Below are 17,988 nucleotides of genomic sequence, written 5' to 3' on the forward strand. Positions count from 1 at the left end.
TCAATGTAGCACAATGAGAAGCGTCACCATATAACCAGATAATAAGCAGAGTAAAAATTGCACAATTTAGAGCCAAGATCCTCTTCACAGCAATACTTTGTCCACTAAAGTAGCACTTAGACCATCAGCTGCAGAGCTTAAGAGTCATTCTGAAGTTAGCTGTGTTTACCCACGTCCCAACCACAAACAGGAGATTCCTAAATACAAAGCCAATGAAAACTATTAACAATGGATGGTTCAGCTATTACCTGTCTTGTCTAGTACTTACAACATGCCCTGATTGGGTAGCACTATTTTATTGTTGTTTTAAAGGGTTTCCAAAATGCTTCCAGCATACTACTAAGCCATACAAAGCATTTCTGTATGTATACAAATTTTACCAACTGACATAGTAAGCAGCCTGCAGCAGAAATCTAAGAAACTCATTCACAAGTCCTGAATTACACATCCAGCCGAGCAGAGTAAGAACTAGGAATAGCCTCAGCTTTGGTATACAAAACTCACTTTTCTTCACAGTCCAACGTATTAACTGAAGAATAGCTTTACAATATATGTAAGGTAAATCAAAAACAAGTGTGCGTGTCTACAGTATCTGTGATCAACTAGTTCAATTAGAAAATGGGTTTTAGTTAGACCAGTCTAAAATGAGATTCCATTAGCCTCATAGTGGAAAGCTGGGTGTCAGTAGCACACTCCTGTAGGTTCTGTGCTAAGCTCAAAATAACACAGAAGTATCCATCGCAAAATCCATATTAAACTGAAAATATGCAGGACAACAGCCAGGCCCTGACAATAGCTGCTACATCCTCCACAAAGTTCAAGGAACTTGCTCCACCTCCTCTGATAGGGACTAGAGCAATGTTTTGGGCACAGTTTGTATGCAGTCACACACTAACCCTGCCCTAGGGCTTCTACGAACAAAGGCAGAAGGGCTTTAAGGAGAAAGAAGTGAGCAACAGGAATGAAGAAATACCCAGTGTTGACTCATTTACAATACAAGTCTTTCCATGAGCTACAGCTTTAGGAAAGGCATCTGCCTTCCCTCTGTCACCTCTGCACTCCTATGGGCAACAGCAGAACAATCCACTGGCTCAGACCTGCCCGTACAAACAGCTCAGTCACTCCAGCGCAAATAGTCCGGCCCCATCCTGAGCAACACAGTTTTCAGAGAGGAACCCAGAGACTAAAAAGCAAAACAGAGTCTAAGCAGAGAATAAGAGAGGGAAAGAACACACTGAAAACAAACTTTAAAAAATCCAACCACCATGCACATACTCACATTCACTTAGCGAACAAAAGGTGAAAGAATTAGTATAGCTGCTCTCTACTTAAAGGTGATTCAGGCAAGACAGAGTTAAATATGAGTGGTTCAAGGTGGTTTGGATTACTTTGTTCTCTACAGTACAGAGGAAGAGACCTGATCGACAAAAAGTGAACAGAACATCGTTCTACTTATAAAAAGTGTCTTAAGTCATTACTTTCCTTTTGTTGAGGTTTTGAAAGCAACGGAGGCAAAAGCACAAGGTAAAATTCTTTTAACATTTAAAAGGGCATAAACATAATAGTGTACCATTTTATTCTTCACCAGCTCTTCCTTTGCCAAGTATGTTTACACACAGACATCATAGCACTTTACAGAACCTCAGTATACCACAAGCATTGAAAAAAAGAAATCAAAATGCTGAATTATAACACTTTGGACTTTTACAGCTAGCAACTCAAAGCCCACCTTGAAATCCTATGTACCACAAGCAAAACCCAGTCACATTCAAACATTAGACTACAAAATTTTATTAGCACAGACACCATTTGCTCCCATTGCCAATAATAAACTGATGGACAGAAGAAAGAAAAATCTTGTAAATGCTCCAGTCTTCCATAAAACGAATGCTGTATTTTCAACAAAATTAGTAAGTTCTCTTTGAAAGTTAATACAGATAGTCAGTTTGGCCTACACAAAATGCTTCAGTTCCTCTTAGCTAGAAAACTGGTTTTATGCTGTTGGGGAGAAAGGTTTGTGCATAGATTTTAAGCAATTTTGTCACTCAAAAAAATAAAGCAAGATTTTCCTCTTTTGCAAGTATATCGCTGGCAAGTTTTCCTCAGTTTTCCAAGGATAACCCATATATTTTTAGATGATGCTATGACCATAACCTTTAAAAATCTAGTTCTAGGACCTGCACTTTAGGGAAAAGGATGATTGATTTAACAAAATTAGCAGGCTGAGTCAAGTGAGCAACTAAGTATCAGGTTAAACCTAAAGATTATACCTGCCTGAGTGTCGCTTCAATGAAGTTTTCAGCTTAGATTGTGCCTCTGAAGAGTATAAGGAAAGATTGCCCCATCACACACACACTTAGTCTATTAACTATTGCAGGTTTTGTTTTAAAATTCTAATCAAAAAGCAGGTAGAGTTAAATCCAAAAAATTAATATTCCACAGTATTTTAACTATGTCATACCTCATTTCCCAATTCTAATCAACACAAAGAAAGTAGTTAATAAGCTAACATTAATAGTGACTGGCATTATTCATGTCAGCCAACTGCCTACACTAGAAGCAGCAGTTGTTCTTCTGCTCTATAAACATGCAAGAAAGAAGCCCAGAGCCACATTCAAAGAGTTTAGTGAAATTAACATTGCACTGCAATCAAAGTGAAAATAGTAAAGGTAAGGAGGTTAAAAAGCAGTTTGAAATCCACATGAAGGGCAAGAAAGTAGGAAGTGAAGCAACACAAAGGCAAAAACTATTCAGCACTTCAAAGACAACAAAAGGAACAAGAAAGATAAAGAAAGTAACAGGCTCTTTTGAGAAATTTTGCATAGATCATCAATTAATTACACAAACTATTCAAAGCGCAGTGAGCTTAAAACCAAATGCTGTACTAAAATAATCTAGAGAACTCAGTGGCAATAAACGCAGGCAAACAAGAAAATATACTCGTGCACATACGAGAAGTAGCACAGCATTCAGGGAGGACACAGAACGCAACGACGAGACTCTTCCAGTTCAAATCACCAGTAAAAAAACAGGAACCAGTGTATCTCTAGCACAATTATCTCCCGAAGTGGCTAGCTGTCACAGAAAAACAAAGGTCTATTCTCAAGTGATGAAGAAAGTACTTCCACCAGTGAATGCCCTTATAAGCAAGAGGAATCCAGCTGCTGAAGTCCCAAACTATACAAAGACATTTATTGTCCTAATGACAGAGGACAAAGAGTTCCAACAATCAAAAATAGCATGCAGGCTGTGAAATGTCAGGCATTTGCTCATCAGTATATTAAGTTTACCAATTTAGGAGGACAGAGGACAGAAATGTAGCAGGACTATTGTGTCCAGCACCCAATGCCAAGAAAAATATAATTCTCAGTTACAATTTGCTTACCTTCTATAGAAGGGGCCTGGTCCACAGCTGCATATAACATCTCTTTCAAAGCCTGTAAGGGAGAGGGAAAGAACAAGGAATACAGTTAGTATTAAAAAAAAATAATTATATTGTTTTGATACACCTGTTTGAAAACAAAAGCAATTAAAGCTCTTTTATCCTCCAGACTGACGCAGAAAGCTATGGTACGTGATGTCAATACTATCACATGTATTTATATTAACAGAAGAAACACAAGTTCATGTTTACTGACTGTTTTGTCTAAAGCCTGTTACCTTACTAATCTATAAAATTTATTCCAACTGTATCTTTCAACATTTTCCTTTGGAAAAGTGTTTCCCGGCTGGTAGGATGTTGAAGGTTTTACATTTAGAAAAATCCAAAACAAACAAAAACTGTTGCATGACACAGAAAGGAGTTTGTCAAGGCAAATGGAGGAAAAGCAGCCTCAGGGGTTTCTTATCACAGTTATATAGGAGTACAGAACTACACATACATTCTAAAAGCTGAAGACAACATGACGAAGGAGATTAGAGAACCAGGGATGACGGCCTCCTCTTGATGTGGAAACTGAAGGACAACACTAACACCACCCAGAATTATTTAACCAGGTCTTCAGGTCTTAAAGGCACCGTGAGCTACCTCCCAGAGACCACAGAAACAAGCCACTCACCTACGCTCAGACTGCTGGTGCAAGAGAAGAGCAATGCAAGCAGCAGGACCAGGAAGCAAGGTGGTCCTACAGCTAAATATCAAGCACCCCTGGCAGTAACCCCTTCCATTACCAGAGCCAGGAGGGAGGCACTGCATCAGAAACCTCATCGCTTGCAGCTCCTTTTCAGAAGACCTCTTTTCAGGCAGTTATTAAGATGCTAGTATTATTCCAGCCGTAGACTAAAGATTTGCTCTTTCTCACACCCGAAGTGCAAGGAAGAATCAAATAAACTGAATTCAGATCAATGGCTGAAAGAATAGGTTGAACCATAATTTTGGAGCTAGAAGCCACCAAAAAGGGTCCATTCCTACTGCTAAGTGATTTGTTTACACACACCCCACATCACTTGATAAAGACAGGCATCTTAACACACATACTGCACATGAGTGTGCATCCCATGCAGCTGCTGCAAAAACTAGGTTTTATTCCCTCAGTTTTGAACTCACAGAAGTCTAACACAGAGAAGTCATTCAGGTCTTTTGAGTTCCTGTCTGTTCTGTCTGTTTCCCAACATATCCTATACTTCTATAATCCTATACCTCTGGATTTACCAGCTTGTGTGCCCATCTGTGTGTCCCCCTGTACCAGTCAAAACATCACAGCCTAAATAACAAATTCCCTAATATCCTCAAGGCAAAACCCACAAGCTCAGCAGCTGGAAAGTCAGCACTGTTGTTACATGGTGGTTAGGATCCTGTTAAGTAAATATAAGGTCTAAAGGACATGTCTGTTTATTACAAGATATCCTAGGTGGCAGGCTACACCAGCAGCTCAGACATCTCTCAAAGGTCTAATTCCCGAGTCCACAGAGGTCTCAACAAAGGTCACTTGCATAATTGTTTTCCCAACTGAGCCACTACTGAATGATCCTTGTTCCAGCGGCACAGCTCTCCTCTACCCTTGGTGCTTTTTTAAAATTCCTCCTGAACGCTGCCCACTTCAGTCCTTTTCCCCCATGACTCATTGGCCAGCAGCGCATGATCTGCCTCCATGCACCAAGTGGTCAAAAAGCCTTTCCCCTTTTTCATCCTGCTCGTCATCCTCACCTACCTGTAACTTTTTCCATGAACCACAACCACACAGCATAGGATAAACAAACCTGAAGAGACAGCAAATTGAAAATCACTATAGTAAGAACTCCATTCCTTAACCCACCCAGAGGTAAACTTGCAGTGTACTTCCTATCTCTGGTTTTATCAGTCACTTTTAAAAAGCAAATTAGAAAGGACAACACCACTGACAGTTCTAAACAATCTTGTTTAAGATTGTGCTAAACAATCTTGAAAGCTGAAGGTGTCGGTCACCCTGCAGACCTCTCTCCCCATGCAGACTGACACATTACAATCTGGCAGATTTCACTGCTGCTTACCTGACCTATATAAGTAAACCAATAACCTGAAAGTGAAAGGCTCAGTGCTCCTTCACACCTAAAGTATTTAGTCCTCTAGGTTACAGAATTTTGGAAATGATTGTTTCAAAAGGTTACCCACCACTGTCAAATGTTTAAGAATTACTCTTTCTGCCCTCAAACTAGACAAAAAGGGTTACTTCCTTACTTTAAATTGTGCTAGTGATACACCTTGCACCCACAGCAAACTTGATAAACGTGTATCAGAGAACAAAAAAAAAAAAAAGCAGAAAGAAAACACACTTAAAAATGGAACCGTCAAACCTTAACAGTGAACAAATTCAAGGACAAAAACCTTAAAATGCTCGACCAAAACAATTGTTTTAAATGAGTAGCTTTCAAACCGCTTATGCTCTCCTAAGCTCGTCCGCTAAACACCCAGAAGGACAAACAGTGAAATAGCACAACAGATTTGTGTCAGGAGGTGGCAAGCCTGGGTGTGAACTGCCTATCATGAAGCAGGCTTTGATGAGCAGAATTGGCCATCTCCCAAAAACTGAAAGCCTGTTTCTGGAAGAGAGACTCCAAAGACAAGCAGGCTACCTCAGCTATGAGTTTCATTTTCCCCACCTACTTCCTGCTGGAGGTTGTGTCTCAGAGAAATTATTTCTAAAACTCAGCAACCTGCTTCTCTTCTCCAAAGGCAAAAGTACTTAAAACCTGAAGTCTCCTTAAAAAGGAAGAGAAGTCACTTGCTCATACTTTTTACCCATCTCTCCCATGAACTTTGCACCTGTAATAACTGTTCTGATTCTCCTCCTTCCCCAGATGCAGCAATTTCAAAAGTATTAAGCACTTTTTCTTTAAAAATACCATCAGACTTCTGCATCCAGATAAACAAATACAGGCCAAATTAACTGAAACAAAACTACCATCTGGCAACTGTAAAACTCCACTGAATTTCCATCAACCAGACATGTAGACATACACTTACATTTAGAAGTCTGAGCAGACAAACCAACGCTCTCCTCTTTCTCCTAAAAAGCACTCCAGAGATGGACACAAGAGCAAAGGAAATCTGCAGCATGGTTTGTGGATAAACAGAGGACTAGCAACCCAACAATTTCACTGCATCAAAAAATGCACATTAAATGCAGTAAAGCACACTCTTAGCAAAAAAGCATCAGCTGAAATTCATCTAGGAGTTACCTTAATTTGTTCAGTACCAACTACGTGAAAAAATTCTGTTGTCTGACACAAGAAGATGGGACTTTGTTTGGTTTCATATTTTATCTTTACACCACAGGACCTCAAGAGTAAATGAATGGTCCAAAACTTAAGGTTTTAAGACAGGAAGTCCACTGAAGCAGTGCATGCCACAGCAGTAATTTAACTGGCTAGGAGAAGGCTACTAACTTAACAGAAGAAGATACACTGCCAGATCCCATAAGACAAGGTGAGCAAACCTTTTCACTGCCACTGCCAGGGTCAGGGCACATCCACAGGTCACTGCCTGGCTGCACGGCCAGAACCTGTCTGCTCCGCACTGCAGACGCAGCAGCTGTGGGAGCCGAGCGCCCAGGTACGTGCGTGAGGCAGCCAGCACCCCACGGACCGGGCAGAGTGAATGATCCTCTGAAACAGCTGCTCCCCTCTGCTGCGGTCTTTGCACAGAGGAGGTAGCGGGTGCAGAAACTTGAAGCATTACTTCTAACAAATAGGAAGTTTTCAGATGACAGCCGTTGAAACCAGGACCAAAGTTGTTTAAAACTTTCGCATGTTTGGCATTTAACATAACTTACAAGCATTTCCACAAATTAAGCATTTGTTGATACATTGTTTTAAACTCGACCACATCCAGGGAGCAGCCTGATAAGGACACTCAGTACTTCAACAGTAAAAATGCCCTTTACACTGGGATTATGTTGCTACATTATTGCCACCGGTCCTCACTTAAAGCCCTCCCGACCATTTGCACTGATTGAGGCTTCAAGAACCATCAACTGGGAATGGAGTTTGCGTAGTAAACATGACATAAAATTTACATGCTTTCACGCAATCTTCAGAATGGAAAGTCAAATCAAGTCAATCAAGGTTTGCGTAAAGCTCCATGTTAACATTGACTCAGTCATGGCAAATGTCTTTGTGAAAGGCTGAATGAAACAGAATAGCATACATCATCATTTTTCTTCTTTTCTACAAGCCAAGTGCTCTTTCTCAAAAAGCAGACGTACAGCAATGGTCACTGCAGAGCTTTTGCTAAAATAAAATAAGACTCTAAATCATAGCTATCAAAGTATACCTTCTTTTTGCCTGTTTAAAGAAAAATTAATGGATTTTTCTCTCTGTAAAGCTCTTACACTGACCAAGTATCTGCCCTAAGCCCAGGTAACTTCCATACTTCCTACAAGCACAGCTATAATACTTAAACAGATTATTGTTGGAAGGAAAGATCACGTTAATGGCAAGAACTTTGAGGACTCTAAATTGTTAAAGACCATCTGAAAGTGAAACTACGTTTTTAGGTATTCAAAACACAACAGTTTTATTCTTCTTCCTGACATTATCAGCAACAGATTACACCCTCCTCCTAGCTTGACTGACAATTTATGCGAGGCAAAGCTTCTCGCAGCCATGCTCACTGCGCATCCCATCAAACCAGAGACACATCAACTGGTGAGGATCTCACAAATCACCTGGGTCTTATCACACTTCGGGGCTGACTGCATGAGTCACCTGCTCTCCAATGGAAATAACTACAAATATCAGAGCAGAAAAATAAGATGACTACACGTAAGCTTTATGATACAGAATGACTTCAAGAAAGCAATTTCTATACCATCCCCTAGTCCTTTCATCAGCATCATGAACTTGACACGGGAAGTCCCTGGAAACAGGAATAATCTTTTCAGAGTTAAAAACCTACACAACAAGATCATTCACTCTGAAACAGTGCTTGATTACTGTTTTAATCAAGAAGGAAAAGAGATCAACTGTCAGATCAAGAAGCACTATAATGCTATTAAATATACAAATAATTTTTAAAAACTTTACTGTGATGCACGCTGTAAGCAATATGGCACACAAGTAACGCAAGCAGCATTCAGTCTTACATTTGGTAATCAACAGCTCGGAATTTTTCTTGACAAAGGAGGGCTGTATGCTTTTTGCCTCAAGTATAATCAACAAGTAAACTGAGGTAGCGCTGGCCTTTTATGCACCGCACCCACACGACCACCAGTTACTGAATAATAAATGCCAGACTATTCCATTACTGTAATATGCATGAGCTGGAGGCTGATTCACATTCAGCCAGCTGCAACAAGGGAAACAAAGAGTTTTGAAACTTATTAGTAAAAAGGAGGGTGGGGTTTTTATTTTCATTCACTCTAGGTTAAGCTATCTATCCAAGGAGGCGATTACTTAAAGTCTAGAAAGAGTAACAGCTTAAAGGAAGTTTTTACTGAAATCTACCTTTATTTTAAATTGGGATGGAGGAAGGGAGAATGATATAATAATACTGCCCTAGTTAAAACATCTGAAAATTAACCTCCTATATTGAAAACAGTGGCCAATAAGCAGCAGAGTTCTTCACACATTAATCAGGGTGTCATAGTTCACTGAGTCTCCTTTACCCTCCCCCTACATCTGTCTGGTCAGCATGCCACCAAATCTTTCGCCCCTCTATTCCCTCCTTGCCTTCCCTTCCAACCTACCTCCAACGCTTCTCTTAGGAAAACATGCAAGTTTTCTGTTTCCAGGAACAGAAAACGACTCTCGCACGGATAACCCATCGGAGACATGATGCAGAACTAAGCTGGTACTTTATCAAGACAATGGTTTTCCTCCTTCTCAAAGACTGATGCATTATTTGGTCATCTAGTTCTACAAAAAACTCAAGGAGATCACAATTTTGTTCTAAAGTCCAATCTGACTGCAGTTTTTATTTAAACATCCATTCCTTTGCAGTCAGGCAAAGGAAAACAAAGGAACGGTAAAAAAGGCAGATATAAACTTTTCAAATTCAACATTATAACAAAGCAAGCTAAGATAAATGTGATTTTCCTTGCAAATGCAGACAGATTAATAGAGATACTAGAAATAAATTGCTATTATAGTCCTAGAGAGAAAATACAGGCCCTCAAATGATAACAAATGTTGTATGGTTTTGACTGACTCAATCAGTCAAGAAGTTTCGCTGATTATGGCTCTCCTATAATCAGCCTTCCGTTGTCTAGGTTTAATTACTACTTGTGGAAAAGACCGACATCACTGGCACCAACCACTTTTACTGCTAATGCTGAAATAGGAAATAGTTTCACTACAAATAACCACCTTGAGCTTCATCTAGTTAAACTGAAGTCAAGCACCACTATGATAAATGTGAAACTAAGCAATTAGTGTGACCTTTAGAAAGCTGGCATAATAAAAACTGAAAAGCTGTATTCTGCAAATAATTCATGATTAATGCAGCAGAACTTTGTGCAAACAGTGTTCCTAAATGTCCCGATTCAAGCGGTTCACCTGAAATCAAGTATGAAATAGTGAGATGCAGAGCCTCGCTAGCCTCTTAAGGGGAAAAAAAAAAAAAAAAAAAAAGGCAATCGATGCCAGGTTTACTGCCCTGCGTGGAGTCACTCAGGTAAGCGGTTAGCGTTACCAAACCAGACTGTGGCCCTTCACAGGGCAACCCTTGCAGGGAGGGAAGGCTCGGCCTCCAGCTAGAAGGTGGTGGGTGCCGGGCTGCACAGCCAGCTTGCCCGTCGGTCTCGCCCTTGGGAGCCGCAGATGGAGGCTGAGAGCCGCCTCTCAAAGTCACCCCTCCTCTGCCTGCCCGTGCAGAGAACTGGCGGTGGTGCTGAAAAATGACTGCTGCCGGGAGCAGGGCTGCGCCGAGGGCTGCGGCCGGCCCCCGGGCCGGGTCCGGAGGGGAGGATGCCCGGGAGCCGGGCACCGCACAGCCCCGCACTGCCGTCCCGCCGGCTCCGCATCTCTTCTGACCTTTGTCCCACGCCAGAAGGTTACAGGCAACAATTAATTAATTAGTCGGCCTCCCAGCGCTTTTCCCCCGAGTGGTCCCAAGCTTTGGGGGGGGGGGGACGGGGGACGGCAAGAGCCGTAACCTCCCCCCGCGAGCCCCGGGACGGATAAACACGTTGCTTTGACACCGTCCTCCCCGCCGAGGAAACCAGCGGGAAGCTGCCGGCCGCCAGACACCGCCGCCGGGCAGGGGAGCTGCCTCGCACCCCCTCCGCACGGCCAGCGGCCAGTATGCGCCGGAGGACACTCGGGCGGCGCTTCCCGGGCACCCACCGCCCTGCCCCGAGGAGACGCTGGGGAGCGGGGCCGGCTTCACACACGCTCCCCCCACCCCCCCACCCCGGCGCCGAGCCCCGCTCCCCGCCGAGCAGCACGGGGGGAGCGGAGCGGGGCGAGGCGAGGCGGCGGCGCGGCCCTACCTCATACTGGATGTACTGCTTCCGCCACTCGGGGGTGATGTGCGCCGCGAGGTGCTCGGCGAACTTCATCCTGCCGCCGCCGGGCCGGGGCCGCGCTCGCTCTGCGCCCGCGGAGCCGCCTCAGCGGCGCTCGGCTGCGAAGGGGCCGCCGCCGCCGGCGGTAGTGGGGGGCGGGGGGGGGCCGCCGCCACACATGGGCCCCCGCCCGCCCGCCCCTCCACTCCTCAGCCCGCCTCGGGCCTCCTCAGCGCCGCCCCGCCGCCGCCGCCGCCGCCTCCTCCGCCGCCGCCGCCATCTTCCCCGTCCCACCGCCCCGCCGCCGCCTCCCAGCCGTCAGCCGGCCCGACAGCCAACCGGCCGCCGGCAAGGCGCCATCGCCACGGCAACCGCCGCCGCCGCCCACCGCCGCGCGGGGCGGGGCGGGGCGGAGGGCGGAGGGGCGGGGCGGAGGGCGGGCGGCCCCGCCCCTGCCCGCCGGGCCCGCGGCGGGGGGGGGGGGGGAGGGGGGGGCGGTGGCGCCTGGGCTCCCCCGGCCGGGGACGGCCCGGTTCGTTTTACTCTTTCTGCTCATTTCGGGGGGTCGGTTTGGACCCCAAAGTGTCACCGTCGTCCCTGAGGATCTCCAGCCCAGCCCCCCGATAAGCGATGGCAGCAGCAGCCATCTGGGACAGCCCCGGTTTGAATCCTGAACTCTCTGGGGCTGGCTGGAATGGGGATGGGGATGGGGATGGGAATGGGGATGGGAATAGAGATGGGAATGGGGATGGGAATTGGAATGGGGATGGGGATGGGAATGGGGATGGGGATGGGGATGGGAATTGGAATGGGGATGGGGATAGGGATGGGAATGGGGATGGGAATGGGGATGGGAATGGGGATGGGAATGGGAATGGGGATGGGAATGGGGATGGGAATTGGAAGGGGAGTGGGGATGGGAATGGGAATGGGAATGGGGATGGGGATGGGAATGGGGATGGGAATGGGGATGGGGATGGGGATGGGGATTGGAATGGGAATGGGGATGGGAATGGGAATGGGGATGGGAATGGGAATGGGGATGGGAATGGGGATGGGGATGGGGAGAAGTATACCAGGGAGAGTGGTGTGTGTGGGAGGGAAGAGGTGAGGGGATGGAGAGGTACCAGCCGGGGAAAAGAGAGCAAGCGAGGAATGATGGAGATGGAGTAGGAGAAGACACAAGAAAGATGAGTAAGAGTTGAAGGAGGAGGGAAATCAGGCTGAAAAGCCACAAAAAGCTAGGGGGGTGGAAGAGAAAGAGAAGGCAGTGCAAAGGAAAAGGAGGAGAGGAAGAGAAAGGGGGGGGGGGGGGAAGATTCTCCAAAAGTTGCATGATCACAAAAGCCTTCGCCCTCGCACCACTTGTCACACTTACCGGCCGGGTGCTGTGCACACCGCCGTGGGGCGAGGGGGAGCAGGGAAACCCAGGGCAGGTGTAAGAGCAAGCCCGCCCATGCTTGCCCCAAAATACAGACACTCCCAGGGCTGGGGGGTTTAGTACCCACTGCGTTATAGTGTGAGAGACCAAACTGGAGCCATCTGGAGTGGGGCTGCAGCCCTCGGTTATCCCAGGGTATCCCAGTGGCCCTAATCTTGCCCCTCCCCAGTTCCCAGATTTGGGCAATTTGCTGCATTTGGGATTAATTTTGGTGTTCTTTCAAGACTCCCAACCTCCAGCACAACTTCAGATTATAGTTTTCAGCTTTTTCCTGTATCCCCACCAGGGCTGACCCCATCCCAGCTGCCAGCCCCTTGGCACAGCAGCATTCCTGCCCACCACTGTAGGCAGCTGCCTGGAGCATCGCTCCCATTGATGTCTGCAGGAGCAGAGCTCGTTTGTTGCTGTGATTTATCGGGGTCCTGTTGCAGGCCTCTGATTTGCGAGGGCTCTTACCCGCGCTGAGATTTACCCGGCAGTGACAGCGGCACATGCAGCAGCGATCCTCACTGATACCATCTCTTAATTATGTTTGCAGAAAACCATTTAATGAATAGAGCTTTAGTGCCCTTCATCCGAAACTTCACACTCAGCAACCTGCCCAGCGCTGACCTCAGCGCGAGCCAACCACTATGTCACAGCTTGACTTACATTTAGCAGGTCACCAGCTTTTTAATGCGTTACCTTTGCAGGCTTGTTCCAGATAAAATCGCTCAGGGTCTGAGCCTGGTCCCACCACGATCAGTGGCACTGACTTCAGCGGGAGCAGACGTGAGGTGGGTCTTTGCAGCTTCGACCCTTTGAACACCGTCAGGCTTCCAGAGATAACATGCAGCGTGGGAGAGGAGAATGGATTAAGAAATAAATATTCTCCGCATTTTTTGCTGGATGCATTGTGTGAAATATATGCCATGATGTACAACAAGCAAATATCTTCTAATACGACAGCTTGCAAATTCAGTGACTGAAAATAGCTAGTGATCCCCCCCTTCCCTCTGTACCTCGGAGAGTTTTTTACCCACCAATAAATGCTATTTATTTACTTAATACCAATAAATGCTATTTATTGGTATTAAACAAAGACAGACGATAGCAGGGGAGGCAGAGCAGAGGCTGGACTCCTTACTCACCATTGCCATGCTCTCTAGCAACAGCTCTTTTTAAATATCTGATTGGCAAAACCCTGCCTCCTGTTATCAGACGCGCTTTGGGACCACACTTGGCATCGTGACAGCGTGTCAGTGCTCTGCTGGGACTTGGGGTTTTCCGACTCCTCAAAATGTTTCAAAACTCTCAGCTCTGCCCATCCAGGGGCTGGGGGAGGAAGGCAGGAAGGAAGAGAGGGCAGGAGAAGCCTTAAATGAAAGAGGAAGGGCCACCGCCACCTGCCTCCACTGCTTTCTGCCCTCGGACCGGAGGGCAGGCAGAGGGAATGCAGGCAAGGCATCCCGGCCGAGGAGGGATGCCACTCCCAACCAGTCCTGGTCTCAGGTCTGGATCCCAGTCCCTGTGCCTCGAGTCTGGATCCCGGTCTCCATACCTCGCTTGCACCAGGCTGTAACATTCCCCTCATCTCTCGCTCTTTTCCAGGAAAGAGTTTGCATTGTGATATTCCCCCATGCTGTTGTAGCTAGGAAAAAATAAAAGCAGCAATGTTATTTGCATTTTTAAACCGAGCAAGGAGAAGTCGGGAGTGGGCTTTCTGCCAGTGCAGTCTGGCACTTGCTTTGTTGAGAGCATATAGAATAATTTATAAATAGCATGGTGGGTTTTTTTAAAAAAATATAATTATACTTTTAAAGATCCTGTATTGCTGGGGAGAAGGAGTCTTCAAAAGAGGATTTAGAAAAAGAGTCTTGCAGAGGGAAAATTTTCTTTAATGGCATTCTTAAAATCACAAAGAGGAGGGTTTTCCATAGCAGAAGACAATGCAGGACACCCACCGACAAGCATTCCTACACCTCTCTTCCCACCTCCTCCCCAGGCAGCCGACTTTAAAGATGCCTGGATATTTAGGGGCTCGGTTTGTCACGGGAGGGGATGCTTTTGCAGCACGACCCTCCCTGGCCCCACAAGCAGAGCAGGACGTGCTGAGCCTGGACCACTGGCTGGGTCAACGTCAGGGGAAACAGGGAAGATAAATTCATCTCCTCTCCATCGAAACCAGAAGAAATAATGCCTGAGCCGAGGGGACCGGGAGCAGCAGCATGGCCCGGACTTCGGCACGGCAAAGCTGCTCTCAGCTGCCGGCCAGAGCTGCTCTGCAGAGTTGGCGGGGGCATCGCCAGGGGAATGGATGCCCTCTGCATCCTCCGCTGCCCTGCCCTGCCCTGCCCTGCCCGGGCGGTGATTCCTGCCCCCGAGGGAGGACCAGGGGCTTCGCTGCCACCGCTTGGAAAGGAAGGTGGGGAATAAATAAATACAGAAGTAAAAGCAGGTCGGGGGCAAGCTTGAGGTGGAATGAGAGGTTTTAGTAAATCACACCAACAGATGCTGCCCTGCCTGCCAGGATCAATAAAGCAGCAGCCCTGGGCTTCGGATACCCTCGGCATCCACCAGCCAGCCCCGAATCCTCCCATTATCTGCTTTATCGATACCGGTCTTGAGAAACACAATCGATATATTAGATTTCCCAGAGACAGCAGTGCAAAATGCACAAATCCTCCGGCAGCCTGAGTTGGAGCTATTGATTTTTCACATATTCTCCCTCCCCGCCCGGTACTGGCGGAGATCGAGGGTGTGATTATGAGCATCAGCAGCCGGGGGGGGCTCAGTCCCCAGGGTAGAGGCAGTGCACAGGGTCAGACTAGGAGCAGCGCAGCTCAATCCACGGCTCAATGGGAATTGTCAGGGCATTTATACACCCCGGCAAGCTGCCTGCAGCAGGTTTTTTAAGCCAGGAGGAGTAGTGGTTTCAAGGCAATAATAATGCACTGGATGGGTCTGATTCCAGCGGCAGGGATGTCGGTCCCAATCCAGCCTCTTCCAAGTGCTGTCCCAGCAGCCATAACCTCCCACAGCTCTTCCAAGTGGGGTAAGATGGTGCTTTCATCCCCGTTTCGGCAGGAGCCAGGATGAGACCTGCCAGGAGGGGATGTGCCTGCCTCCGCCTTGCCTGCAGGTGGGTCACCTTACCCGCCGGCTGAATTTGATCCATCGGGACTTGAGCCCAACACGGAGGTGGATTTAGGACTCAAGATCCCCAACAGCCAGCCCCAGGGATGGGGCAGCCCTGTCCCCAGCCACAAGCACATGGGCGTGTGGGTCTGTGGGCTGTAACCATGCCCTGCCTGGCTTATTTATCACCTCCCCTGCACTCTCCAGGGCAGGATTTGGCCCATACATTGCTCAGTCAGTGTCAACATGCCTGATATTAAAAATCCCAAGGTTGGGCAACAATGTACCCCTGGCTGCAAGCCCACGTGTAGAGGCACGATTGCTACCGAAATGCGTAGGGATGCAGAAACACAGAGCAAAAAGCCAAAGTGGCAGCAGCTCCCCTTTGCCGGGAGATGCCCCGTGGGGGAAGCGGGGCTGCCTCCACTCGTCGCCTGACATCCCTGAGCAAGATGACCTTTCCCAGGCTGACTCACGACCGACGTATGCACGGCCGCGAGCAGAGGGCAGCTCCTCACTGCTCGCACGTGTCCCCACCACTTTGCTTGAGATTGCAGGGTTGTCCTGCCTGGAAACCCAGCTGGGGAATAAGAAAAAAAACATCTGCCCAGACGGTTTAGGTCAAGGTGCCACTGCTGGGTTGCTTCCAACCCCAATCCTGCGCTGTGAGGGGTGCAGTGTCCCCCACCACCGTAGACGGACGAGTCCCGGGGAGCCGTGCTGGTGGTGCTGGGCCGGGGACTCTCTGTGCTGTCTTACAACCAGGAGCAGATGGGGGGTTTCACGCCCTTCACTGGTGTGTAAGTGATTGCTCCTGGATCATTTCCAATACATATATATATGTGTCTGGTTTAATTTATGCACGCTTGCTTTGTGCGAGAAGACAGCAGCTGACCAGCGGTTAAGAAAACCGAACACCTCGAAAAGGTCTAAAATTAGAGAAGAAACAAGAGCTGCTTTCTCCAAGCCTCAGAGCTGTCTGGGCTGCTTCCAGAAGAGCCCTGGGAAGAGCCTCTGCCCTCCCTGCTCTGTTCCTGGGACTGCCCCGCTCCTAAATCCCCCTCCTCGCCAGCTGCAGCAGGGGAGAGTGCAGCATCCATCTCCCCCAGCACCTCTCAGCATCTGCGGCACTGCCCCACTGTGCCGTGGATCAGGATGGATCCTTATCCCTACAGGATATTTTCCAGGGGAAGGGGCTGGTAAAGTGCCAGGTGGCCTTGGGCCCGTCCCCCTCCTGTTTACTCCAACCTCATTTGCCTTGTTAAACACTCTCTCGCCTCCCCATCGCCATCCTGGCTGCTGGCCCCTTCCCAGGGGGATATACCATGGGAGCGGGGCAAAGAAAGGGGGGGCAGCACCCCGCCGAACAGTGGAAAGGTAGGTGACCTGGGACAAGAAACGGTGTCCCCGGAGCTGCTGCTGCCAGCTCATGCAGCAAATGCCACCGTCACACCAGAGTCACAGCAGGTCACAGAGGAAACATGAGATATCAGCGTATCTTGGTGTATTGATGCTGCAGGCAGCAAGCTGCCACAAGCACAATAAAGCGGTACAAAGATGCTTTATGTTTGGCGAGTAGTCCCCACTGGGAAGAGTAGACCATACCTGTGTGTGACATCATGCATTGGTGTAACCGCATGCTAGAGGACGTGTCACTGCGATTCTCTGCACTAAACGTGTGTCCCTTTACCAGCATGTCTATAATGGCAACAAAGAGCTCAGTGCAGGCAGGGTTGAGGTGTGTGGCAATAGCTATGGCAGAAATCTCCAAAGCTGGCTGGACTTTCTGGGAATTTTTGGAAATCCTGCCACAGCTTTGTGGTTTTTTTAACAACCTCTGAACCTTATCAAAGTGCACAAAAGACCACAAGCTTCCTATTTGCAAGGGCCACGTTAGGAAAACAACACCCCCTCCTGCCAAACCTGGCTTGAGCCCTGCGTCGTGAGCATTCTTAGGGCGGTCAAATCCTGCTGATGCCCCCAGTGTCTTGCAGGGGACAGACCTTGTCCATAGCGAGTCCATTTGGTGATCGGCTGGGACAGCACTAGGTTAGGCTGTTTCTCCATGGAGGGTCTTACTCGGCCTGGAAGGAACCGTGCGTCTTCAGGTCTCATTCCCTTGTGCATCAAGGCTGAGCATGAACCGTCTGTAGGTGCTGTAACACATGGCTCCGGGTCCTGCAGCCTCAGAACAGATGTCAGATTGGAAAGAATAATTTAAAGCAAGTGGGGACATGTCCCAAAGGTCCTTGTGCCACCGCAGCAGAGAGCGAGAGGCTGCACGGCAGCTGGGTTCCCGGCCCAACCATGGGCTGGGGAGCGGCTGGGCTGAGTTCGTGCTCAGGACTCCACATCTGCTCCCAGCCAGCTGCTTGGAAAACAACAGCTCTGGTCTCTGACAGCAGCGGCAGACCAGACACAGCCTGGCTTCATCCTCCCCGTAGAAATTAGTCCTGGTGCTGCAAACTGCACGTATGGGGAAAACCCCCAGCATTTCTCAGCACCTCT

General features: G+C 47.8%; 1 protein-coding gene across 1 annotated transcript in view; it reads right to left on the bottom strand.

Moving 5' to 3' along the window:
* Window positions 1-11,201, bottom strand: part of XPR1 (xenotropic and polytropic retrovirus receptor 1) — a 116,274-nt gene extending 105,073 nt beyond the window's left edge. Inside the window, exons 1-2 of the mRNA XM_075038533.1 lie at window positions 10,908-11,201; window positions 3,386-3,437 (exon numbers count right to left, since the gene is read on the bottom strand). Of these exons, the coding sequence (XP_074894634.1) occupies window positions 3,386-3,437; window positions 10,908-10,976 (121 nt within the window). The 5' untranslated portion in view covers window positions 10,977-11,201. The remainder of the gene's footprint in view (window positions 1-3,385; window positions 3,438-10,907) is intronic.
* Between the last annotated feature and the right edge of the window lie 6,787 nt (window positions 11,202-17,988).

Source organism: Buteo buteo, chromosome 10 (assembly GCF_964188355.1).
Source record: "Buteo buteo chromosome 10, bButBut1.hap1.1, whole genome shotgun sequence".
Lineage (NCBI taxonomy): Eukaryota > Metazoa > Chordata > Aves > Accipitriformes > Accipitridae > Buteo > Buteo buteo.